This window comes from Amblyomma americanum, chromosome 3 (genome assembly GCF_052857255.1).
Source record: "Amblyomma americanum isolate KBUSLIRL-KWMA chromosome 3, ASM5285725v1, whole genome shotgun sequence".
In the NCBI taxonomy this organism is placed as follows: domain Eukaryota; kingdom Metazoa; phylum Arthropoda; class Arachnida; order Ixodida; family Ixodidae; genus Amblyomma; species Amblyomma americanum.
The window spans coordinates 165,235,915-165,262,535 of NC_135499.1; the positions used below are offsets into that span (position 1 = coordinate 165,235,915).

Genomic DNA, 26,621 nt, shown 5'->3' on the forward strand with positions numbered 1-26,621 from the left:
GAGATTCATATGTTCGTTGAAACGGCTGTCCGAACAATCTTAGCTGTTCTCTAGAATATAATAACTTTGAACAGGCTCTGCGTGCTCAGTCTTGAAGGACAGAGAAATACCTGAGTAGACTCATGTTTGATTAGCAGGATTACATAGGACGTATTGTAGTGCACATGCGCTTCAAAGACGCGACACTTAAAAGAGTATTATATTACAAATGAAAACAAAAACGAGTCGAGCAAAAAAGGCTTTTAAATGTAGGCTGACATTCTCTTACAGAAATGGTACATAGAGACTCTGTAGACGTCTTATAGACTCTATTGCCTTCCTATAGATATTTCGTTTTGTCAGTTCAGTCTATAGACAAGTCTACTAAAATCTATGGCCATAAACCTATAGATTGTCTATAGACTGTCTATAAATTTTGTAGTGCCTATGGACTGTTCTCTAATGTTTTTTGATAGAGCGTCTATAGACTTTATAGACAGAAGTCTATGGAGAGTGTGTATACTGCCTAAAGAAATTTTTGTAAATGATTGGCGTCAAACTGAAAGGGAACTCACCGACGACGACGAAGCGCACAGTGGAGTTCCGCTGGGCCCCGTTGGCGAAGAGCGCCGAGCACACGTACAGGCCGGCGTCGGCGGCCGCCACGTCTCCGATCATGAGCAGCGCCGGCTCGTCGGCCGAGGAGAAGTAGGCTCGGCCGGCCCAAAGGTGCGCGGGCCGGTGCTTGGCCTGCAGGAAGTTGCCGGAGCCCATGTCGACCGTGTACACGGGTCCCGACAGGCCGCGCTTGAACCACGACACGGACACGGCCCACGAGTCCTGCGTGGCGTGCCGAAGGTGGCAGGGCAGCGCTGCGTCGCCACCCACCCGGCTGGTGACCACCGAAGGCCCTGGACCATCTGGAAGTGCACCACATAGAGAGAGAAAGAGACAGAAAAAGTGAGAAGACTGTTCAATGGATGTTTTCTCCTCGCTGCAAACAAGCACTGCAACCTGACAGCAGTGAAGAAAAGCAAAAGCATATCTCAGAGATGGAAGTGCAAGCAAGCATTAAACACCTGTCAATGACAGCGGTCATAGGCACATATTGTGCTCATTCACAACAATGTTATCGCTATTGTTGCCATAGTGCTCAATAGAAATTGGAAGGATTTTATTTTTCTAGACAAAAACCACAAAGGTCGAAACAAACGAAAAGGCAGCTAACTGTCAATTGACTTTTTCAACCCCTTTCATTCTTCCAATATGCTATAATTCGGCACTAATTTGCCTAGATTTCAGTCCTTTTAACGTTTTCGTTTTCTTCATCCTCTGACAAGTTAATAGTGCTCAAGCCAGCCGCGTTAAATTATTCGTGACGATAGTGGCGAAAAATCGTGAGGCTGCTTAAGTCACCTTAAGAGAGCAATCCAAAAGCGGTGTGTCCTTGATCCATTGCGCTCGGACGGACGTTGATGACGAAGCGACTGTTGTGGTGACTTCAGTTTCAGCAGAAATGTGGAAGCATGCATCAGAATGGATAGTGAAGTTTTGCCATCATTTAGGATTCGCTCTCCTTTATTACAATTCTGTAATAAATAAATAAATAAATTCATTATACTTTTCAATAATTATTAAATTCAATGATATCAATAAACAGTAATTATAAATTCAATAATTATTCCTTTTACAATTCACCCTTGACTAGAAAAAAATATGATGGAGTTTGACGCGTGCGTGAGTGGCACCATGTGAATATCAAAAGCCTTAAATCGGTGGAAAGATGCGCAGCCATAAAAAGTACAGCTCGTACCAAACGTGGTGGCAGCAACGAAGGCGTCAGGCCATTTGTCATGCAGTAAATAACCCCTAAACGCTCAGCTGTTTTTCCACATAAATTATGACATATTTCTTGTTTCACATAAAGGTTTTTGCGCACACGCTAATGGAAGAATAGGGCACCATGTTAGCTGCGCGTGTATGACTGGGGAAAATAACTTGTAAATTTTCTTTTCCTTTTATTCTTGAGGAAGCGCAGTCGCACAAACCGACGCGATTGCAGAGAGGCTCGCGGAAAAGGCCCATTAGAAGCAATTTTCGAATAAAGGAAATGACTCGAAAATATGAGGGTGCCACGCGTAGGTAATTATTAGAAAGAGAAATTGTTACACTTCGCACTCTGCCGATAGTGAGCTCAGTTTTATGTATCATATTTTATTTGTCTGTGTTTGACTTGCGATGACTCCAGGGCGGATGCTGGGAGAAATTAAAACAAAAAGGCACGAGAAAAAGAAATAAACCTAGATGTGCCTCAAAATTTGCGATAACTGAGACTATATTGGCACTGAAACCTCGCTGCCGCGGCTAGTACGAAACAACGAATTGATTGATTATGATCAACTTATTTAGAAGTGCAGGAAGACTTCTAGGATTGCGCAAAACGAAAAGTAAGATTAAATAAACCCCACGCATTGTTTTATAAAAAAACTGTTCTACTTCCATGCATTAAAGAAATACTGTCTGAGGTGATTTAATGCGCTGACGCTACTACATTAACCCGTCACGGTGGCTCAGTGGACCCTGCTTTCAGATGCTGATATCAAGGTGGCGGGATGGAATCCCGACCGCGGCGGCAGCATTTCAATGGAGGCATAACGCAAAAAGGTCCGTATATTGCGCGAAGTTACCTGCAGTCCTCCGCTTCGGCGTCCCTCATAGTCCATATGTCGCTTCGGGGCATTAAACTTCACAATTTTCTATCGTTTGCTATCATGCTAAACGTAATTCTTGATATCTGTATAAAGGGTAGTGAGTTGGCCGTTGTAGTGCCGCCAAAAACTCTGTACGATGAGAACTACATCAAACTTCTAAAGGGTGACCAGAACCACTGGCGCCATGAAGACGTTATAAATTTTCTTGCCTGAAAACAGAGAAAGAGATCTGAGTCTGCGGAATTTTTACATAACTATCTAACTGGTTACTTTAACGGGTAATCCTGTAGTGACGTTCTGTTGCTCCAGAAAGGGCTTTATATAAAACAACGCTCAAAATTTTATTTCTGGAACCATGTCGACAAAATTATTAGGCGCCTCGTTGCTAATTAGGTGCAGCCGCTACTGCTCCTACGATCTGAAGCCAATGAATATAATTTTATTTAATTTTTAAAATAGTTGAGACACAAGGTTCGAAGAGAGCAAACTGTGCAAGACATTAAGAGACTGAAAGAGGCATTAATTACAAGAATGATAAATAAAAATATTGTTACGACGAAGTGGCAGTGGAAGACGAAGTGGCCTCTTCTTCTTCGTTTGTCCTTTCACTTCGTTCGTAACAATATTTGGTTAATTCTGACAGGTACCACCACACTGATGCTTACTTTACAAGTTTTATTTGCTTTTCACACGGTTATTACTTTTTGTAGTTGCATGCTCCGACTTTACTTAAATTAGGCTTTCTTTTTAAGTTAGGACTTCGCTACTTTAAACAGCGGCATCCTTCCATCATGCTTCCTGTCCCTGTTCTACTGCACCTTATCGGTTTCATTAAATACCCACGCTTCCGTTAACATCAATCGCAGTAACGAACAAAAAAGCCACGAAGTATCTGCGCATGTGAGTGTGCCCGTGTATGTGGGCGGGAGGGAGGAGACAGGGCACTTTGCCTCAACGGAGGTAGTTTTCTTGGGCCTAATTAAGCGTATGAGATGCCGGCGATAATGAGTTCCCAGGGGTAGTGATGGCGACAGCGCGCGGCAGACGGGGGAAGACGGGCAGGGCGGCCGTCGCAATCGGTTCGAGAGATGGTGACAGCTGACACCACCGGCTCCACTTCCTGCACGTAGCGTTGAGGGAACGTAACGAGTCGCCTATTTCCCCATCTCCCCGGCTCCGCCGCCTGCGCTCGCTCTTCGGCATGCCCCGCCAAAGCGCGCTTCTCTGCACATATACTAGTAGTGAGGCAAAGCCATCCCTAGAGAAAGCAGCGGCGATGGACGTCAGTTGAGACGGAGTCGGAAAGATGAGGAGGGGTGCCGGCCAGCGGTGGAGGAACCTGCTTCGTGATGAAAGTGGACACTGCCGCCTCCTCGACCGAGGTGTCGTTGCGAGTCAAAGAACTTTTCTCAGAGCGATCGAGTTAGCGGTGAGTGTGCTCGCATCTCGTTGATCGGGGCGCGCATTATTCTCTTATAGCGCGCTGGCTCGGCGTCGCTCGGTTCGCGGCGGCACCCGACGTCGTCTTCAGAAGAGATATGCTTGCTTGAACGTGACACCTTGGTTGTTCGCTCGCTGGCGCGCTTCGTTCCCGCCTGTAATGCTCTCCGCATGCATTACCGAAATTGGTGCGTGGTTCGTCGGCCGCACCGCTTGCTGTTGTTCTCCCTTCTTTGGGAAAACTGCAGTTAAGAGCAACCGGTAAACTTAGGTAAAAACAGCATCTCGTTATCGTCTACGCGCTTTTTTTACGCGTTGATCGCGTGTCGTCGGTGCAGATTTTTTCTTGCGTGTAGCGCGCAACTACGTATTAGAAATCATAACTACGCTCCTCCCAACTTTTGAGCCGCTCACTTGCGCCGAAGTTGGGTGTGTCGAAAAATCCCTGAAAGCTGCCAGAGTTATTTATACCAGAAGCTTGAACCTACTGAGTTGTAGAGAAGCTTTATGGCTAACTTTCTCTTCTTATCAACAAAACATTTTTTAGCACGTGTGTTTCTTTCCTCTTCGTGCAGGCTGACAAGAGGAGCTCAAGAGGAGCTCGATCGGCATTCCAAAAAATCCACTGTAGAAAAAATTATGCTATTTAAAAAAATATTATATACAAATAAATCAACCATTTGCGAGTTATCTCTCATGCTATCAGCGCTGTCAGGACTTGCACACCAGCTGCACAGATCATCGACAGATAATGCAGATCAAAAAACTACAAATTAAAATTTTGCCCCGCTCTGTAAGACCGTCAACTGGGACGCACGCTCCGGTTTAATTTCTAGCACCTGCACTTTTTTAACGCGCACCGTGATGTGGGTAAAGGAACGAATTTATGTTTTGCATCCGCTGGAAATCGGCTGCTGTTGCCGTTAACCTGTGACCTGATATTCAGCTGCCGAAAGGTACGAGTGCTGAATCACCACTGTGGATATTATAATAAAATTAAGAGTAATTGTGATTCATTTATGCTCTAAATAATATCATACGACCGAGCTCGGGGTTTTATAGTATAAATGTTTAATGTTACGATATGTTTTTTAATGAATCTATGTACATTACAGGAGTGCGCGATGGGAGGCTTTGGTTATACATGAATGTTAAAAACAATGACCACGTAAGGGACAGTGCACAGGAGAGAAGTATGCGAAGTGTTAACCAACAAGCAGGCACAAATGCAAGCAGACTGTGGCATCACCCGCAGAATCAAGTTTGTGCACTGCAGAATGGAAGGGATACATGAGATTTAGCTGACCTGCGGTTCGGTTATCTGGGACAAACGAGGCGCTGCATTACTAAGCGTGTACACGAGCACAGCAACTCTTTGGGTTCGCACTGCGGCCAGAATTTGCGAAGACACTGTCAATACTGTGACAAAAAAAAATTCACACCACTTTTCAAAGCATACTGAGGCAATCCATGGTGCCAAATGCAAAAAAGGCAGGTGAAACTTTTGAGGCCTCGCAGACAGAAAGATAGTGCCCTGAAAAGTGTGTCGGAAAGCCTTGGTTCACTTGTACCAGAAGGAACTAAAGTTTCTTGGTCTGCAAAGGCCGCGAGTGCTTGGCGGGTATGTGCAATGTTGATGATGAAGAGGGGAAGCGTTGCTTCAATAAAGAGTTGCAAATCCGCGCTTGTCCTGTTTACTTCTTTCCTGCCTCCTGTCCCTTGCGTGGTTTTTGTTTATAAGATTTTTGTGCGTTACATTGCATAGGTATCTTCACGTGTCCTAACATGCTATTGATCAAATTGTACCACAACTTAGCACAAAAAGTAGCGAGACATTAAAAAAACTGGCAGATTTAAAACGAAGAACAAGTTTTTTCCCGATGCCAGTCTGATAGGCATTTGACGTCAGTTCAGCGCAGACTTAAATACAGCGCATGCCTGTCGAAATTGCATGCTGCTTTCAGCGTTCCTATGAGTGCTATGCAGCTCGTCCTGAACTGATAATCGACCTGGGATTCAGTTCTCCGGCATATAGTTTTTTCTAATACAGCCCGTTCATACCACCGTGTAACTAGTAAGCGAAGTGCACTGGCTACAAGATATTTTTAAACACTAGTTGACATTTCATTTTTTTCATTCACGTCTTCCTTCCGCTTTCTTTTTCTGCTTCTTTTCTTCTTCTTCGCCACCCACTTTAGATCAGCGACGCCATCGGCATGCGCCTCTAGGTAAAATCAATAGCGCTGTTGTCGTTTTCGCACTTCGGCATCACTGACTACTTTTTTTCTTCATGCTAAACAGGTAATGGATGCCGATCACCTGAGTCTTGCGCGAGGCTAGATCATCCAGCACGCACAGGATGAAAAACGCGAGGCCGGACTGCTTTCAGAGTCTGGAGAGCGTAAAGAAATAAGTATGAGAGAGGATGAAGAGGCAACTATCTGTCTCCGCAGAGAAACAAGAGGATATAGTGCCTAGCCTCTAGTCAAATACAACCTTAGCGAAAGCAAAACCCCAGCTGGCAACAATGGGTCATGGCCCGCGTGGTGCTGTATTACTCCGTTGACGAATCACAACGGTATGCAAATTAAGCTTTTAATGTTTGACTCTAATAAACAAACTACAGGCACCATAATTTCTTGCGTTTCTAATTTAATGTCGTGATAAGCTTTTTGTGTAGGAGACAAGAAAGGCTAGGACAACGAATCGCACCTTCGGCGCGGTAGAATTCTTCGTGGCGGCCATGAATGTTGGACGAGCTCTGCTGCAAGCAAGTAAGAACTAGCAATAGCGCGTCATTCTGCGCCACTATTCCGGACTCCAGAGCTCGTCTAAAAGCTGAAGTCTCGCTCTCTAATATATTTTATCTACTATTTTTATATCCTGCGAAATGATGTTACAGCTAACACAGCAGCGAATTGCACTGTGCCAACAACAGCTTGGAGGCCAACTTTACTGGTTCCTACGCTGAAAATTTACTGAAAGAACACGTCTCTTGTTGAATATATTTTTCATCTTCGAAGGGAGCATTTCGAGCTCCTCGTTGTCGTAGCTAGATGTCATCTTCGTTCTAGACGCTGTATATCTGTTTCAGGATAATATGCTGTGCCTTCACTAACTTCAGCAACTCCCGGCTACAGTTGTTTACTCCCTCTTTTCCTTTCGTATTTTTTCTTGTAGTTATTTTTTCTGCTGCTTCTAGTGCGCGGTATCTGCGCGATGCCATCCCAGCTGGATGGGACCAGCATGCCGTTGTATTCTTCTCTTGAACTGCACAAGCATCCAGCTTAACAGTTCGGTCTTCGATCTATGCAGTGCTTTCCACATGACGCCACTGATTGTTACTCATTATGCCCGTAGACGCTGTCCATTAAATGTCCGCGTTCCTATTTACACTGGTATCTACCGGCAGTCTTCAATACAAATCAATTTGTGACTATAGACGACGGCTGAGCCAATAAAGGGCTGATTGCACCACCCTGCACGATTAAATATTTCTGTAATTGCCTCTACTCCTGACTCATCCCTCAGGAGCCCTATTTATACATTAGAAAAGAAACTGCGAAGCAGCAGGGATAATCATATCCCTCGGTGAAAAAAAAATCAAAAGCAAATGATAGCTCTTGTGCCATATACACAGGACATGGCGACATCTTTTATACGAATAGGGTACTGATGAAATATTTTATTTGCTTTTGTTCCTTGAGTGTCAGTGAAGGAAGATACGATGTAAGAAAAATCGCTGAAGTTGTAAAAGAAATTCAATGCTGAAAGATACATAAAATGAGATATCAAAACGCATGCACATTCTGTTCACAACACCCAAGCTTAAATCACTGTTTGGGCATGTGAAAAAGACCCAGCAATACCGAAAATACAAAACCCTACACACATATGTGAGACATCTTTTTGTCTTTCTTCTTTCACTCCCACCTTCCTACCTTCTTTTACGGCGCGGCTGAGGTGTCCACTGAGATGTGAGACAGATACTGCGCCATTTATTTTCCTCTAAAATTTTAAAACTCAATTTTCACATGAGCAACGGGTGGAGGTGCTGACCAGCTCGGATCTCGACGACCAAAGAAACTTGACCAGCAAGGCCCGACAGGCAGCAGCTTTCAATGCAGTCTTGGACGGAAGACACAGCTCACGCTCTATCATCTAAAATATTCGTACAAATAAAGGTATTACTACCACCACCGAAAGGGTTGAAGCGCACGAAAATGCTTTTTTTTGTTCCAAGAGTCAATAGTGCATTGAACATCGGTAATAATTCAAATCTCTCAATTTCTGACGTCTCGCGAAGGTTTTTATAAAAACAGCAATATCTGTTACAATAGAATTTTGAAGACTGAAGCTTTCTAACAGAACACTGAAGTGTATATTCTACTTTTGTTCTGCATTCGCTGGCAGCACGCTATTAAATATTAGTTTTCCTGCAGCCTTCATATTTCGCTAGGTTAACTCATGGCATCTGGGAACTTCTCTCGATAGAAGTGCACGCGCGCACGCACGCACACACGCACGCACTCACACACACGCGCTCTCCCATCACACCAACACACGTACACACTCACACGTAAGCTCACGCACGAACTCGCACGCACTCGCGCATACAAAAGAAATCTGCAGTAGCTGAGTGGCTCCTTGTATGTAGCTCACTGCCTTGCCGAATATTTGTGCCTAGACAGGTAGTAGCAATTCATAATTCGTAAGGTTTACAGATTCAAAACAACTCGCACTCTACGGTGAGAGTAGAGAAACAGCAAGTCGTGTAATAGCGCGGGAAGAAACCTCTCCGTGCTTGTTCGGTAGTAGGCTAGGAGGCGTTGCATTGGTGCGCGACCGCCGTGGCGAAGCCTCTATCAATGTCTGCTCGGCGACTCCAGCGTTCATAGCGCAAGCGAATAAAGGTTCGCTCGGTCGCGCGCGCGGTATAGCGACTTACAGATTCTCACAGAGCGGCCTCTTTATGCAGTTCGCCTCGCTTGCTCATGTGCATGTGCGCGAGCACCTCTAAGCTCTCAGGGCATTTCGCTGCTCTCGGCGTCTAGGCCGCTTGCATTTGAATTTCATGAAGCTCCGGTCAGCTTTGCATAACACATGACCGCGGACGCCGCCGCCTTTGCCAGCGCTGCATTTCCTGTGTTGCTTCCGAAGCGGCGCGACTTTCGTAAATTCTGCGTCTCGTCGCGCTCTCGTCGCTATCTCTACGGGAGAAAAGAAATGCAGAAGGGGGCAGTCAGGTCTTCGTTTACGTTAAGTCGAAAATTTTGCTCCAATATTTAAGCGCCATTTGTTCGGCGAAAATGCCTTCGCGCACCCCGACCCGTCGCTTGTCGGTTGTGCTAATGTGAACGTATGGCTTCAGCCGCTGCAGCTCCATTGTATTTTTCACTTTCCTTCCTGTTCGTCGTTTCTCGCTGTCTTATTCGCCTAAGCCTCTCGAAAGCAATAATGCTCGGCTGGGGGCATAAAGACTTTTCGCAAAATTAGCGATTTTGTTTGTCGAGGGGTATAATCATTAAGGCGGCGCGGATAAAATTTCTCGAACGCAAGTAATGAGAATGCATGGTATAAAGGGCTTAACATTTGAGCACTGATTTAGCTGAAAGAATTTAACCTTCAAAATTTTTTTTAATTTAAGACACCGCGAAGCATAACAGTAAATACGGCGCTTAAAAGTTTCACATGTACGAACTGAATTTTTTTTATATTTCTAGCATGCTTTGGCTTTTCCCTTAGTAATGTAGGCGCACGTTTTGCCCTCGTAATTACATCGTTTTTTATCTGATGCTCTGCTTTTCACGCTTTCTAAAATGGCGGCAGCGTGACAGCATTGCGTCTAGACAACTAACATGAAAACGCAATGCTTCAGCTGTTCCCGGAATTAGCCCCACACTTCCATAATTTTGTGCAACACGCTGTGTAGGACATTTATACGCGTAATATGAACAGTTTCTGCTCCCACCAGAGCGAGCTCGAAGCAATCACGACCGCCGGGAACATATTTCACTGACCTATAACTGCGGCCATAAAGCAGAATTAGGTTAGCCACGCAAAATAGCTAGAGCCCTCCAGGGATAGCTATATGCTTACTAATAAGCCAACTTCGTTCCCTAATGGGACATTCAATGTCGCTGCCGTAACACTCGTCCAGTTAACTGGTTACTACTGATACGCCGCGGCAGTAGAATAATGCTTAGGGGCATTTTTATATCAGCATTGCAGAGCTATCTTTTTTATTTTTATTTCTACCTCAGAGGTCCGCAAGGGGGCACTACATGAGGTGTAAGCGATTACTCCGGCTAAAATGACAGCGTCTAATAAATAATGGCACCAGCGAACAAACTAGGGAGCTCTAGAAGAAGCAGAACACAGTGAAGCGCTGGTTATAGTCTGTAAATGTTATTATGGAAAGGCTTGATAAACCTCCCAACTACCGACAGAGTCACGCGATCATTCTTTATCAGCTCTCAAATTATGGCGGCGCCGCGGGCCCATTCAATTCCAGTTTGGCTGTGCTCGTTGTCCCCTGACCTGTCCTTGCTGGCACAGCGGACAGCTAGAGAACGAACAGCCAGCGCAGAGGAAGAGGAGGAGGAGGCGGCCGTCATGCGCCACATTAGAGATAATTTATCACCGAGTTTTACGAGCCCCGCTCGTTTCTGCTTCTGCATCGCGTTCCCTAGCTCCGCTCAGGGGTCGCCTGCGAAGCCGCAGGACAGGAGCTCGCCAGAGCGCGTGCAGAATTCACAAGTGCGCTTTTAATTAATCCAGCAGGGCCTTGAGAGCTTCCGGGCAGAATATATTTAGAATGCAAATGGCACGCCGCTTAATAATGACCCCCCCCCCCCCTCGCCCCCCCCCCCCCCTTATTTAACACTGTATTTCCTCTATACGGTTCGGGCGGGCCAGAAACAATTGCGCGCAGGAATCACACAGAATAGTTTTTTTTTCTTTCAGCGTGCCCCAGACAAAGGGAAACTCATGTGTGACCAGGCGGGAAATCACGGCGGGACGAAATTTCTTTAGTGACTTGCCTAGCAGGCCGCGCGGAGTCAGCCCAAAGCCTCAGTTTATATTTTTTCTCCAAAATCTTTGGTAGCTGATTTATTCCCATGATGCTGCCTAAATGTTTTGGCCTCGAAACTAAGAAAATGAGCGTGTTTGATAGTGTTCATCGCACTCAACTTAACAGGCATTGTCCACCACACCATAGATGCCGCACGGTGTAAATTCGAAGAAGGAGCTTTCACTGTTGATAAGATTATGTCCACAAAAATATCAACACTTATATAAATAAGCTATGGACGTGACCAATTTAGGTCCCTAATTTCAAAAATCTAGTTTCCTGATGGCTTGATGTTCGTCAAACGTATTTTCATTTTGTTTCCTCATGTAGCGGAATTAGTGCTAGTATCCGTGACCTTTGCTATGGTTTGGTCATCAGATGTATTGCGCTACTCAGTCGCAGTGAACAATCTCTGAAATCTATGTTCTCCTCTCATACGCATAAAGAATAATGCAGTCTATGACTAGTCAGCGCAGCGGCGTTAACGCGCTGGCGTTGACGCTGGACAGCTGAGTCACGCGTGAAATTATTATTTGACACAAAGAGGCGTGAAGCATCCCACAGACGAAGAACCAAGAGAGGTCACAATAATTAATAGAAGTTTGTGACACAAATTTTTGCAAGCATTTTTCTAAAACTTTGGGGGTGAACTGCAAGCGCAACCTGTGTGTAACGACCCCCTATTCCACAGAAATTAAGATAGCCGGTCACTGAAGCCCATATGAGGAGCGGCTAAATAGAGAGCATCTTTGAGTTCCGTGGCGCTTTAGAAACTGCCAATAGACGTGAAAAAAATAATCAGTACATCATTTCTGTGCCAGAGTTTAACCTGTACTCAAGCCCTCCGATGCCTAAAAAAAGAAAACTTTAAGCAAAAACAGCAGCTTATACTGTCTATAGACACCTCATGGCTGACGCTGTTGGCTGATGTTTTAACATTAGCTCTGTTTCTCGTGCAAGGACACATTGTATTTCCACAGATCAGATGCAATGTCGCACGTTTAACATGTGTGTTGAAAAGTAGCCGCTCTCAGCTACCTCACTTGTTGAATGTACGCCTGCATCAGTAAGTGCAACTCACGCTCAAATGTCTTGCAACAAGCGGGAAGCTTGCTTGCATTTTTCAGTGATGTGTCTTTTGGGTGACAAGTAACATAGTGAACACATAAGAATGTTGCAGCATTGAGGAGGAAAAAAAAAGAAAACCCACGGAGAATAAAAACTCTTTGGCGATCCTTGGTAGATCGTTTGAATGCATTATCATTTTTTGTTGCTGCTTATTCTGTTGCGGCTAATGTCCATACATGCGGAGTTGGTCATTCTCTACTTCACATTCATAGATCGCTCGGTGTCCTCATACTACTACTGGCGCAGTTGGTAATGGTTAAGGGATGCGCCACTGCAATGAACTCCACCTGCACCCAACACTACGTCAATCCTGACAACTACGTGTTAAAGCGAGATGTGATCAAACTGACGTGTCCAGTTCGTGTTGCCAGCCGCGTTTTGCTGTAGATTAAGCATACCGAAACCTTCGCGTCTTTTTCTCTTCAGATTTTGCGTTTGGGCTCTCCTAACACGCGACCATCAACCAAAGGTCACGTGTTTCTATTATTCTTACTGAAAATGCAGTTTCATAACAGAAAAGGGCGGGTTATGTTTGAAACTCGTAAACAAGAAATGCCAAATATAGTCAGCGGAAATAAGGTGAGTGACATGCCGCAGAACAACAAGCATCCCTCTTGACGAGGTAAACTACAACAAATTGTGCTGTCAATATTTTGTTCAAATTATGTTACCCTGCCGTCACTGCGCACTAAGCGCCTAACGTTCGAGAAGTGCTGTCTACACTGCCTATTTTTATATCTTTCACGCTGCTCATTAACCTCTTTTCGCTTAGATTTTATGTGAAACTGCGCGCTATGAGAAATATGTGTTCTTCTCCCGCTGCGCTGCCTTTGTTCAGAAGTTATTTTCTTCCTTTGACCTCAGCCGATATAAACCGTGTTTCTGTTCCAAGTCTCGAAAGAAGACGTTTCGAGGACTTCTTTTTACAGCTCGATTTACTGGTCACAACTTCTTCGGGAAATTGACCACCATTGCCTACAAGCAGGGTTTCCTTTTGTTTTTGCTGTGTTGTAGGCAGTGCGAAACAAAATGTTTTTTTTTAGTTGGAAGAAGATGACGAATACTGGAGTAAAGCCTCCGCTAAAAGTGAATGTAGTGTTTCTTTTCCAACAGATGCTGGGATGTTTCGCTGAATTGTTGGCATATTAGCAGTCCCAGGCAGCGGGCTTCCTTTACGGACAGTGCTAAGTGACCTCTATGTTTTTGTTCTCGTGTTTCTTTAGCTGCCTTTGAAGATATTACTTAAACTAAGCAAGAAGACTCATGTATTAGTAATAAACGGCACAAAAGAGCTTTTTTTGTAGTTTAAAGTTTAGTGTATTTCTTAATATACATGAGAAATTCATGCATACACTGATTGGTCTTACAGAAAGAGGTCCCAGAGATATATGCTGTAATGGGACCTCTTATAATAAAATGAATAAACTAATGACAATTTTAGTAGTAGCAACTGCGAACACTAATGAGTTAAAGCATATCAGCCAAATACTTGATTAAGGGTCTTAGGGAAACCAAATATTTATTAGACGATGACAGAGTGGTATCATCCGCATATAAATGCAGTCAGAATTAGTGAGGCAACTTGATTTACCGTTTTCTGGTAATTAAGAGCCCATGCGCATTATTATATGTATTCGTATTATTGCGCCCGATCCAGCATCCCTTCCTCTGTGTCCGTATGCTTCTTACATAAATGATTGTGGCAGCGACAAGTCACTCTGAACAAAACTGGTCTTTCACAGAACTGCATGACGAAGAATTAACTGATCCATCAATGTCGTTTTTGCTCCGACTTAACATCCCGCTTACGTGCCACAGGTTGATAGATCGGCTGCAATTTCTTTTTCAGTGTACTGTAGATAATTAACTTTGACTGGCGATCATGCAATATGATGCTGCAAATCTGCGTAAGCAGCTTCGCTTTTGCGTTCCGCTCTTTTCCTTTCGGTTTTGCTCCTTTTATCTTTCGGTGTCGAAGCAGACACTGCACCGCCCCACCACCCCGTAGGAGAGGCGTTCAGCGCGTTTGTGGAGTAGACGGTAAGCGAGACAGTTACTACGCGTTTCGTTTTATTATAGCCGATTTTCTCTTAGCGTCTTTCGCAAATATACGTGGCGCAGAATGAACGAATGAAAGCTGATGTAGACGATGATATCAAAAGAACGGTGCGTGAGACTTCGAGTTAAATATGCGGCGCGAAAGGCTATGTCGAGTGGTCGATACCAGCGGAAAACGAAGCTGACCTGTTTTCTCCGCCGCAGGTTGGGATTCCTCTCGGGGCCATAATGATAGTAAGCTTTTTTCTGCTCCTTCCCATTCTGGCGGTAAATTTCGGAGTGTTAATCATTAAAACTGAGCTTTCCTGATTACGCTTATTTGCTGAGGCATCGACTTCGGTACTTCTACTGGTAACGCAGTGAAACTGATGTTATTCGAATTATTTTAGACGCACACACACAAAAAGCTCGATTGTATTCTCGTACTAGTATAGTCAATTCAAAATTAGCCTTACGCGGAAGTGCTATGGGTGTACGAGCATTTTTAAATTTTCCTTCCGGCTTTAACGTCAGAGTACTTCTCGCGATAACTTTGCTTGTGTATAAATATTGCATTCATTAGTTTCTGCCTTTAATAATTAGCATGCCTCTCAACAAAGCGCTTGTATATCTGCACAGCCCGAATGAAAAAAAAAACATGTTATTACCAATAACAAATAATCGCAGTAATGCTTAAGCTTAACGCGAGGAACAAGACTATGTTTATGTTTATGGGGGTTTAACGTCCCAATGCGACTCAGGCTATGGGGGACGCCATAGTGAAGGACTCCAAAAATTTCGACCAACCGGGATTCTTTAGCATGCACTGACATCGCACAGTACAAGGGCCTCTAGAATTTTGCCTCCATCAAAATTCGACCGCCGCGGCCGGGATCGAACCCGCGTCTTTCGGGTCAGCAGCCGAGCGCCATAACCACTGAGCCGCCGCGGCGGTGTGGGAACAAGACGAGAATAGCAACAAAAAAATGAGCGTTGAGCGCACTCATAGGGTAATCTTAACAGTGCGTATTTCTCGTGTACACCTTTTGTAAAAAAGTCACACGACCCCACGGCATGTTTACATCTGGCTGACATTGTGTAGTTCCAGTAGCAGGATTTGAATTCCCGACATGAACAAAGGTGAGGAGTATAGTTCAGCTCAATCTCGAGAGATTTGGGCAATAACGATGCAAAAAGAGTCACTGCGTACCACGCAGAGGCAGTCCTCCAGGCCTGTAAATTTTTGAGAAACGCTGTAAAATGTCACAACAAAGTGCCCTCTTGGTGAGTGTTCGTTTACGCTACTCTGCTCCTAATAGAGTTGCCTTCTGAGTCGCTCAAAATGAAACAAAGTTCGCGTGGCGACACGCTCGCACGGACCTGCAATTACACCCAATCCTTGACACCTCCCTTTTAGAGAAACGCACCAGGTAATTCTCTCCTACACTTCTCGCTCTCTGTAAACAACCGCCCCGCCGCCGACTACGTCTCACTCAAGCGCATTCGTGCCGCGCGCTCGTTCCCGTAAATTATTGTTTCCAAAGCGCATCGATTGAAAGGGCCCGCTGTTTACCATCGGCGTCCCGGGCGCGATGACCTCGTCTTTCGCCGTTCTCATTCCCCTCCGCTCGCTGAAAAAGCGCTCATAGCACGTCGACTCCTGCTATGGCTAGCTGCCTGCGCAAACAGCCCCGGCAGCCTCTATACACGGGGCCAATACCTGGCCTTCTCCGACGCCGGTGGCCGGGCATAGGCTCAGGGAGAGTCACCTGTCTCCTTGCTTTGCTCAGGAAAAAAAGGAAGCCGTTCTGCTTATATATGAGATCGCTCGCGCATCGGGGCCGAGGAAGTTCCACGTGAGCGACGCGCAAAATGCGGCGCCGGCGGCTCATCGCCCGGCACGCGAAGTGGCTCGCGGAAGGAAGACGGATGGCCGCAGTACATCATGGCGCAAATGCAGCTTATACCACCGCGCCTAACTGCGCACTCTTCCCCATCCTCCTCCTCCTGCTGCTTTTCCTCCTCCTCCACTTCCCCGGCGACGAGAGAGTATGCGCCTCCCAGTCATCGCTGGCTGAGCGCCGAGCGCTCCCTTTAAGAGGAGACGCGGAAAAGGGGAGTTTCATGCGGGGAAAAGGGAGAGCAAAAAAACGTGCGAGCGGGAGACTTAGGGAAAGCGATGCAGTTGAGAAAAAAAGATGAGAAAAGGTAAGGAAGCGGGCTGTGCGCGCTTTTCTTCCTGTAGGCTAGACAGCGAATCCGCAGTCCCCTAGAAGAAGTTGTAAAGTGTCCCTTCCAGGAGACCTCTCTCGTGTTTACCCGACATAGCTGGCTGTATCCCCATTTATTTTTTTGCTTCTTTTTTTCATTGGAGAACGAAGCGCAGGGAGGTTCTTGCTTTTTGATTTCGAGAAAAGGGGAAAGAAAAAAAGGCAAAACTTTGGGAGTAGAATACTGATGTATATTGGGGAGAAAAATTCCACAAAAATTGTGACTGAAGGAAATACAGCGGACAAACCGCGAAAATGGAAACAAAGCGGGGCGACACGGATAGCTGATGTTGCTGCCCGACGTATTCAGCGACCTGGAAACCAAGCATTGAGAATGGAAGTCGGGTTGAGCGCAACAGAAAAAAAAACAAAAAAAAACATGCCACTGGTGTTCCGTTTTGATGTTTGACCGAACACCTCCGTAAGATCGATCTCTGACAGCAACATACCGACTGCGTTGTTTTGTCTTTTGCTGCAGTTTACTTTTTCTTGTTTTTGTGACGACTTCTCCTGGCGAATATGTTGACGTTTAAGTTAAACCACGTGAAAGGCATGGTGTGCTTCTGTTTACCACCATGACGAGACGCACGAGGCGTTGAGAGATTTAGCATGGCGAGTGGATATTAATAAGTGATCGCGATCTTGATTATTACTGAGCAGAATTTACCTTATACTCGCTAACGGTTAGTGTCTTAGCTAAATGAAAGCATTCCTGAAATTAACGAGTTCATACCGCCCGCCGTCCGCAATCCTTACACGTATGCCCGAGTGCGTGGCTTAATTAGGCTGACATAAGCGGCTCGGAGTATTATTTCGCTTGGTCTGAGACCACGATATCGTGGCTCCAGGGTACGCGGTATCATCAGCCGCCACGAACACACCGTGCCGCATAGTCTCAGAGCCAGCGGCCAACACTCCGTGGTGATCAGTTCAAGACAAACACCCAAGCATTCGAGATAAGTTTTCGGCGGCGGTTGATCTGGCCGCTGCAATTCCTTTAGAGAAGCTTCAACCTATTTGCATGTTTTTGGAAACGCGTAATTTCATGCTGACGTTTGCTGCAGTCGACAGCAGTGTAAATATTCTACAGTGGCACCAAGGTACGCGCGTTATTATTGCATACATTCACATGTTCAAAAATCCATGTTGTTCCCTTTGATGTCTGCGTCATGTCATAAATAAATCGACAAATGCGTTTTGGATTTGCGTAAAACAAAGTGGTGATTGGAATAACCTGCGCTCATCGCTATATGAACGCATCTTTACCACCGCGATAAATGCGCTCTTTTTTTCGTCTTGCGACGTTCGCCGAATCCTCAGACCAGCGCTATGTCTTCTCCGAGTGCGTGATGAGTCTTGTAGGCCAATGACCCAATCTATGGGCACTGATCTCGAAACGGAATTAGACGAAGGTCCGATTGCCTCTGTCAGTAGCGATTTGTTGCATTACTTTCTTTGTTGCGTAACCAATCGGCAAAAAACTGTTTTATAACGAGGCTGCTCAAAAGCTTCTAAGCGCCTGCCTGGGACTGCCTGCAACATAACTGGTGTTGTCGTGAGCATTTCGTAATAAGCAGATTGGAGAATTCGTGTACCTACATATTAGGGCAGTTCTTGCGCTGACCCATAAAAGCACGACTTAGGAAGCGTTGAAAGTGACCCCTTTCGACTACGACCAGCTTACGCAATTGTAACCTCTCGTGAAAGCGCTCCACCCCGCGCACGTGACGTGGCTGATGAGGACATCGCTCATGCGTCGTTGGTGCGTCCGCTTCGTGCTCAACAGAGGTGGGAGACGCGCGAGAAGCTGACAGCGTCACGCTGTCATCCGTTGTCCCATGGGGCCGATTTTGGGCCGCGACCTGCTTCAGGCCTCGAAAAACAGGACGTCGTTCGTAGCGAAGGCTCGGTTTTCTCTGTTACGTAGTTCCGTTTTGTAGGAACTCGAGGCTGTATGCATGACCCCCACTGCCACCTTGTGCTTGTGTGTGTTTTCATTATCATTTTCTACTCCGTCGTGCTTCCGCTCGTTCAGTCACGCTGAAGCTCTCTGTGGTGTACTTGCAGCTGCTTACGTGTGAGGGGATAAAATATTCAAAAGCAGGTCGCTTACGAAACCTGAGGACCTTTCTACATAATTGAAAACACCTCACGCTTCTCTGGGAATGCAAAGCGAGCACTCAGAGATAGTTGGTTGCCTCAACCGCAACTCAAAGATACATGACCGCCGTATACCACATGCAAACTAAAACCGTGGGCTAGTAGAGCAGATGATTTCTAGCAAGGTTTACTTTGGAGCTAGTTGGTTGACGGGTATTTTAGTTATTTTTTATTTACAAACACTGCAGGCTCTTCTCTGACCACGCTGGGGTAAAATAAGCGGTAGGAAAATGACAATACTAGATCGAAAAAGGGAAAAAAAACGTACGCACAACTAAGTACTGTATAAAAATTCATCATCACATGGGCGTCACAGTGTTAATGATGCTAATTCATAGTGATTAACATGTTTTATGAAAGATTTGACAGAGTTGTAGCTCACAGCAATAGATGACACTTTATTACAATAAAACATAGCTGACGGGAACAAGGAATATTTATGAGCACTCATGTGCCTTATAAATTGGAGAATAATTTTCTCATTGTTAGTTTTCGAAGGCTCGCGGAATTTCTCCTGAAGGCATCCTTTTTCATTTTCGAACGACCGTGATAAAACACATACAAGAACTTGATGCTGCTGATGTTCTTTCTTAAGTACGTTAGATATGCTTGAATGCCTGAAAAAGTTTGAGTATACAAAGCGTACTGCTGAGTTTTCAATTCCTTCTGATTTGCCCGCTAACTATTTCTGATGAGTGCTCGAAATAATATCAGCCTAACATCATCAGTACTTTCTAGCGCAACACACGTGACACGAAAAAGAAGGTAGACGGGACGAGCGCTAGATCAGTTGGTTATTAAAAAATAACACCTGTACATACACACATTGTTAAAGTATTTCACCAGAATGGTGTCAGGGGTTTCTTCAGGAACTGAAATTAGCGTGAGAGGAGGGGCTGGGGTGGTCTAAATTCCTTGCGTGGAATTGAGGCTAGAAGAGAAGGGGTAGTCATTTTTTAAGTTTTAATTTGTCCCGTTGATGTGTCGCGTAGCACTAGCAACGTTTATTACTCCAACACTTATGACAAAGATGACAAAAAATCCCCCTCGTGTGGTGTGTCAAAAAAAAATTGTATCTTAAGGGGTTGCCTTCAGAAAAAAACAAGGGGATGTGTACACCCCGAGTGGGTGTGCGGAGAAATCGCTGAGTCACTGTCAGGCGACCACACGGAGCAACACAACCGAACGGGTCGCCCCGGAATTTCTCATGAAACGCTTTCGTGGCGCCTTCCGTCTTTCGTTTATCTACGACGCTTCCGTGCTTCGGCATTCTTGAAGACCCTTTACTTGGCATTGAGGAGTTTTCACTCTGAAGCCGCGTTGCCTCAGCCTCGGCGCCTGTCACCACATGGACGCCAAGCCGTATTCTCTTTACTGTGGCTGCGGTGGCACGCACCGCGTGGTCTTGACGGCGACGCATATTTGGCCTCGCATTCTGCAGCACGGAGTTCATGGTCTTGATGGGCTGGCCGGTTTCTTTTCCTGTATTGAGCGCGTCATAACATTTGCACAGCAGCAGGTTCTGTTGTCCCCGGCTTTCACATAACAGTTGAGAGAGGGAACGCTACACATGCGTCCTGGCTGCCAGCGAGTGTCCCGCCACAAAGCACGACACGTGAAGACCACGTCTCATGCCTTCTCTCGCAGCTATGAGTGATACAGACATCGACGAGACCCGATATCTCGTGGTTTGAGCCACTAACAGCAGTCGCTGTAAAACTTGCGAAAGCGCTTCAAGCTTGAGTATGCGAGCCGGATGCTTAGAAAAAATAACGGTACAGAAGAGGGGGGACGTGTTTTTTTTTATTTTTCCCAACTTTGTATACTGACAAAAAGACCCAGAAACCAGCGCTTCCCCATCCCTTCCCGCAATGCAGACTTCGCGAAATGCCGCTGTGCGTGCTGTCGCCCAAAGCACCTCAGCAGTGGCTTCCTTTACGCCCGTGTTTCCCGTCTGCATGCACCGTCACTTCCCGAGAAAAGTGCTCTCTGCCCCGCGGTTCAGCCTCTCGCTTACTCTGCGGCGACCATCTGAACGTCAGCGCAACGAAGCGCGCGGTCTCGGCGCCGCACTGGGTCGGCTAGTTCGCGGGAGCGCATATTCGCGTTTGCGGTGCGCGCAGATGAAACGAACGCGCAGACGTACATACGTCGCGCTCTCTCCGTCTCCTGCTGTCCTCCCCCGCTCTCTTCCTTCGCATTATTCCCCCCTTCCCTCTCGTGAGTGCGAGTGCCGCCTGCGAAGCGAGCACCGGGACAGTGTAGAAGCGGCAGCGCTCCAGTTCTACCCTCCGAGTCACGGCCCCTGCAGCTATTCCACGCTCGTTTTTTTTTTTAAATTTGGGCAGCCGCTTTCTCTTTTCGTCTAATTCTTTTAATTAAGGAGCCGTGACCGCGCGTGCTTGCTCTGTCTGCGAGAGGAGGCGGGGGAGGTGTACTGGAGGAACACTCAGGGCTCGGACTCTCGTCCTCTACCCCCTCCTCTCGCTCTCCTGCGAACATCACCGCTCCATTACTTACTTTCTTAAAAAGAAAAAAAAAACTCCTACTGTCATCGACGCCCGCCAGCGAAGCGGCTCCCATACTAGAGTTTCTGCGGTGAGCTGGTTTTCTGGCGCGGCAGGTGTGCGTGGCAGCCGCGTCACACCCGTCTGCGGAGGACGCAGCATTCCACGCGTTTGGATACAATGTGTGGCGGCCGTCCTTTTTGTTGTTGTTGTTTTTGTTTTGCCTCCCTTAGCCCAGCACGTCGCTCGCGGTAGCACGAGAACGTCAGCTCGAAGTACGCTGCTTACGCGGTTTCTTGACGAAAAGATTTCTGAAAACCAAAGTAGCCCCCCCCCCCTTTTTTTTTCTATTCTCTTTCACGTCGTTCATTCTTGCCTGATGAAACGAGAGAGAACGAGAGAGAGAAAAAAAAGGCTCACCTCGACGGGTTTTAATCGAGTTTCATATATCACATTCGCTTCGTGTATTCATGCTTGCTCATTGTTGCGCGCTTTTCGCTGGTAAGTCAACTTGATATATGAATTATTCGACTGCTAATAGAGAGATTTAGCATACCGGAGACGTATTAGCGTAGTCGTATTCCAGTTTACCGGACACCGACAGCGCACGCGCAATGACATGGGTGTGGCCAGGCGAGGCCACTGTGCGTGCGCAGCCTTCGTCCAGTATTGCGGAATACGACTACGCTAATACGTCTTCATTACGCTAAATTTCTAATACCTGTGAGGTAGTCTGTCTATGCCCCTGTAACTCGTGATGTGTTCTCACTCGCCAACCATGTGCTCTGGCGTGTTGCTGCTCCTGGATATTTTTGTATGTGCATTTATCGCATCCATGATATGCGACCGACTATTTTTGGCCGCTGCGTGCCAGCTGACTTGTTGTTTACCCATATCCACTGTGGTGCCGAAGGCCCGGTCAGCTGACCCGTATGCCATGTTTTGGCCTCGGTTACACGGCAAAACTGTATTTGCCGAAAATTTAATAAATAACAAATAAATGACAAATAACCCGCTTTACAAGATGTGAATATCCTTGTTAGCTTTTCTGGTGAGAGCTGCCATTATTTTCCCTTTTTTTTCGCAAGACATGCCAATTTTGTATTTTGTGTTCCTCTGGAAGCCAATTATCTTAGTCTAACTGGTAAACAAAGAGTTGCGTACAACATCCCAGATGGGTAGGCTAAGAATTGAAGAACGTCATGACAAAACCACACCACTGCGCGCAACACACGGCGTACTGAGAGCGTCCTGCTCCAAGGAACTGTTTTAAGAGATATTGGTATTTTTGCTGAAACTGAAGTGAAAACGGCAAAATTTTTCTAGTTCCCACCGTATGAGCCTAACTTCGAGAGCAAATTGCATTTTACTTCATTGACAGTAATTTCCTTTCTTTCTTTCTTTCTTTCTTTCTTTCTTTCTTTCTTTCTTTCTTTCTTTCTTTCTTTCTTTCTTTCTTTCTTTCTTTCTTTCTTTCTTTCTTTCTTTCTTTCCTTCTTTCTTTCTTTCCTTCTTTCTTTCTTTCTTTCTTTCTTTCTTTCGGGCCTGTTGTGCTCTATGTTCATATTTGTGCCCTGTGGATACATGCCAAGCGGCGAACGTTGAATAGTAGCTACTGAGCCTGGTATTAATTGCTGCAGAATTTGTGAGCACACAAAGCTGCTTTGACCTCATTTCCGTCCTGCATTTCTTTTAGTGCCTCTCATAAATACGGGCCATTTTCTCCTCTCCACGCCGTTGCACTTCTTGTAATTACGAACATGTCGTTTATACAGTTTATATCGTTTATTTTATTATTATTACTTGTTTAATGTACGCCACTGGAAGATAGCCAGCACCAGTTCGAAACACAGGCTGAAGATGTAATGCGGTCAGAAGCGTACTAAATGGTTATAGGTCGCAAACAATTTTCGCAGTGCTTCGGTGGCTCTTCGCCCAGAATACTCAGTGACTGGAGTCACTGAGTTTTTATCTCATAAGTTTATCATGCTCGCATAAGCGCATGCCGGAAAAGGGAGTAATGCATACCGGACGTTATTTTCGCCACGTGGGCATAATATAATCTTGACGGGTGACAGGTTGGGCGCACGCCCGTCCAGTGTTTACGTAGGAAATGTCGTACACTCGTGGCCTTCCTTTATCGTTCTTCGATAGCTGTGTCTGCGACCTCTCTTGGGTCCTGTCATAAGAGAAAGCAAAACAAGAAAAACGTTCTCTCGCTCTACGAAGAAATGCCCGTAAGAATGGCAAGATAAGTAATGAGCGATGAGTGCGGGTCAGAAGGGCCATTTGTTTTGCCTGCGCCGGCGTGGCCGATATGGCGTATCGGCCGCAGTCGTCGGCCTTCGTACGCGGCTTCGTTCTGTTTGACAGCGCGTGCGCGGTGGCGGCCAAACATTGGCGCAACAAATCACGTTCTTGCAGGTGTCAGGAGAGAAAGTGAGAAAAAACAACCATAGCTGCAAAGCGCTGTGAAAGCAAAAAAGAAACGAAGAAAAAAACAGAGAGGTAAAAAACGAGGGGATGAGTTCCTGCGTGTGAATGATTTTGAAGCGTTTCGATTAAGAACGCTCTTTTATATATTAAGCTGACAGAGATCGAATAAGTAGAGTAATAAAACTCGGAAAATAATCCAGAGAAAATAATTGAAGCTCGGCTCAAGGTCAACGGTGCTTCAAGGTCAAACTGCAAAATGAATGCCATATGCTGGGCGGAAAGAGACCAACTCGAGCCTTAATGGGAAGACTAGGAATAGGAACGGTAGAAGCAGGTCACAACGAAGCTCTGAGTACAGAAAGACACCACATTTTAGTTCTTTTCTCGTTTCTTCTTTGTTCGGCGCATATGCCGCCATAGTTACTAGGGGGGAGGGGAGGGGGGTAAATGCTGGAGGTCTGTCCAGGATACGTCAGGCAGGCGAGGTCAGCCATTGGAGAGCTCTCCGGGAAATGTGAGCAAGAGGAGGTCAGCCGTCTCTAACCATCTTTGCCACCGATGAAAATGAGAAATATCCGGGAAACAAAGCCTCACAGTCTAGGAGTTCAATAAATCTCCGCGGTGCACAATAAATACGCGGCTTCTTTTTCGCCGCTGACGTTACTCTTTTTCTCTGACTCTCCTGCCACATCAGTCCACGTGCCGAAGCGCTGCTGGTCAAAGGATCTTTGCGCAGTGATGGCGACCGGAAAGGGGATAATATATTGCACCCGAGCCGACGCGCAAAGATAGTATATACTTCGCCGTAGAAAAGGCTTGGTCGTGTTTATTTGGCTGGGTGATCCGTACTGGCCATGAAGCGCGAGAGTCACTGCGGAAAGGAAAAGCCTTTACACTGCGGTACGGCCGCACAACAGTCACTGCGTATAGGCTCAGTGCGCTAGTTTGGCGTGCACGAGTGGCGCCACCTGGTTAACACCGGTAGCGAAAGGCGGACGCAGCCAACGCAGCTCTCTGGCTCAGTTTGCAGTGAGCGAGGCGAGCGGTGAGGTGTTTCGTCCGAAGGCGAAAACAAACTTGGATAATTATGGGTGCTCTACCTACTGCTGTGTTTACCCAAAGTCATAACAGCTATAAAAACACTGCAGTCAAGGTACCGAATATATTTAAACGCTTTCCTTGGACATCGTGCATGCTCGCTCATGCACAGAGGGTCTCCTGGAAATGAGTGCACTGTGGAATTAAATTCATGAGTGTGAGCTGGGAAAGGGTTTACATTGACTGGGGTGTATTGAACGTGCCATCACTGGTAGGAGCTGCTTTATGTCTTTATGTAGAGCGAAGGAATGCGCTCAGGTCAGTCACAAGAAATGGTCTACGGTGAAGTTCTTGGAGATAGCATCTGAAGTTTAAGTCTTCGTTTGTTATGCTCATCTGTGGTTCAGCTTGTCAATATTGCTTCTAGTTTTTTTTTTTCGTGCGTGTGTGTATGCAGTGGGAGCGACGTCGTACTTCTGAGAGTGCTTATGTCGTTTTTCACATTGTTTCACCTAAGCTTTTGTGTATTTACTTGAGCCAATTTATTTCATTCAGTGGTTTAAAAATTTTTATCTCTATTTGTTGCATTTATGAGATCTCAAATCCTGTTCTGGACGAATAAAAAGAAAAATAGAGAGTGGTTCGAATTTCTCTATATATATTTCTTGGATTTCACATCACTAAACCCTTAATTACGGGAATTAATTTTTTGATTTTAATTGAGTTTATTGTCCCAATGCAACGCAGACTATAAGGGGCGCCATAGTAGGAGGTTCCAGATAATTGCAACCACTTGGGGTTCTTTAACGTGCACTGACATCGCGCAGTAGGCGGGCCTCTAGAATTATGCCTTCATCGAAATGCGACCGCCGCAACCAGGATAGACACGAGTCATTTGGGTGAGCTGTTGAGCACCATAACCACTGAGTCACCGCGGCGGCCTTGCTATAGTTAAGTATTTACCAAAAGAGAAATACGACCAAGATAATTCATGTAATTGGCGCCTTCATGAAATTTCTGAAATAAAAGTCCTGTGGAAGATACTTAGCAAGAAACCCATCGTCTTTTCGTATGCTTAGAGCTATGCTTCTCTGAGAGGAATACACAAAGTAAAGCAGTGTCGATCCTGCAGGATGTAGAGCACTATCATCTGATATATATGCGCAGTAAGTTTGCGTTTTTCGCAATCCTAGCCGACCATTCACATAGTCGATGTCACAGTGGATGTAAATTACATAGCTGATTTCAATATTTGGGTCAGAGCCTTGTTTCTCAAACTGTAAAGGTACTTAATTAATCTCGATAAGCTCAACTGCGCTGCTGGATATGGCAGTGCCATCGGAACTGCAACACAATCATGGTTGCTCGGAATGAGTGATCACCCCAACCTGAAAGCAATTGAAACGTAATGTAAAAGTAGTGGCGTCAAGGCTTTCAATGCCTTGAAATCCGCAGAGAAGCAGGCATTGACTTAGAATGGCATCGCGGTCAGTGCGCGTCTGCTGTGCGGCCGGGCTGGCATGGAGGAAGGCGCAGGGCCACCACTGCCAGTCTCGAGGGGAACGCACGCGCTCTCCCTTCGAGAGACCGGCCGTGACTGAGCGTCCGGTTAAAGCCCGGGATACATGGAGCGTTTTTTGGGCGATTTTCGCCCGACGGCGCGCATTTGACGCCCGGTCTCGATAAAAACGCCCGCCGCCGCCGATCTGGCCCCGCCAGATATTGACGCGCGCCGTCCGGAGAGACCGGAAGCGGCAGCCGGAGCAAGCCAATAGCAGCGCAGAAAGCCCGCTCTTCCGGTTTGGCCGCCTCCGCCGCCGCCATGGCCGCCATGGCCGAC

The 26,621-nt window shown here is 46.1% G+C and overlaps 1 protein-coding gene across 1 annotated transcript in view; it reads right to left on the bottom strand.

Annotated features, from left to right (window-relative positions):
• The window catches only part of LOC144125361 (roundabout homolog 3-like), a 316,643-nt gene that overhangs the window by 145,528 nt on the left and 144,494 nt on the right, over positions 1 to 26,621 (bottom strand). Inside the window, exon 2 of the mRNA XM_077658675.1 lies at positions 555 to 899. Within this exon, the coding sequence (XP_077514801.1) occupies positions 555 to 899 (345 nt within the window). The remainder of the gene's footprint in view (positions 1 to 554; positions 900 to 26,621) is intronic.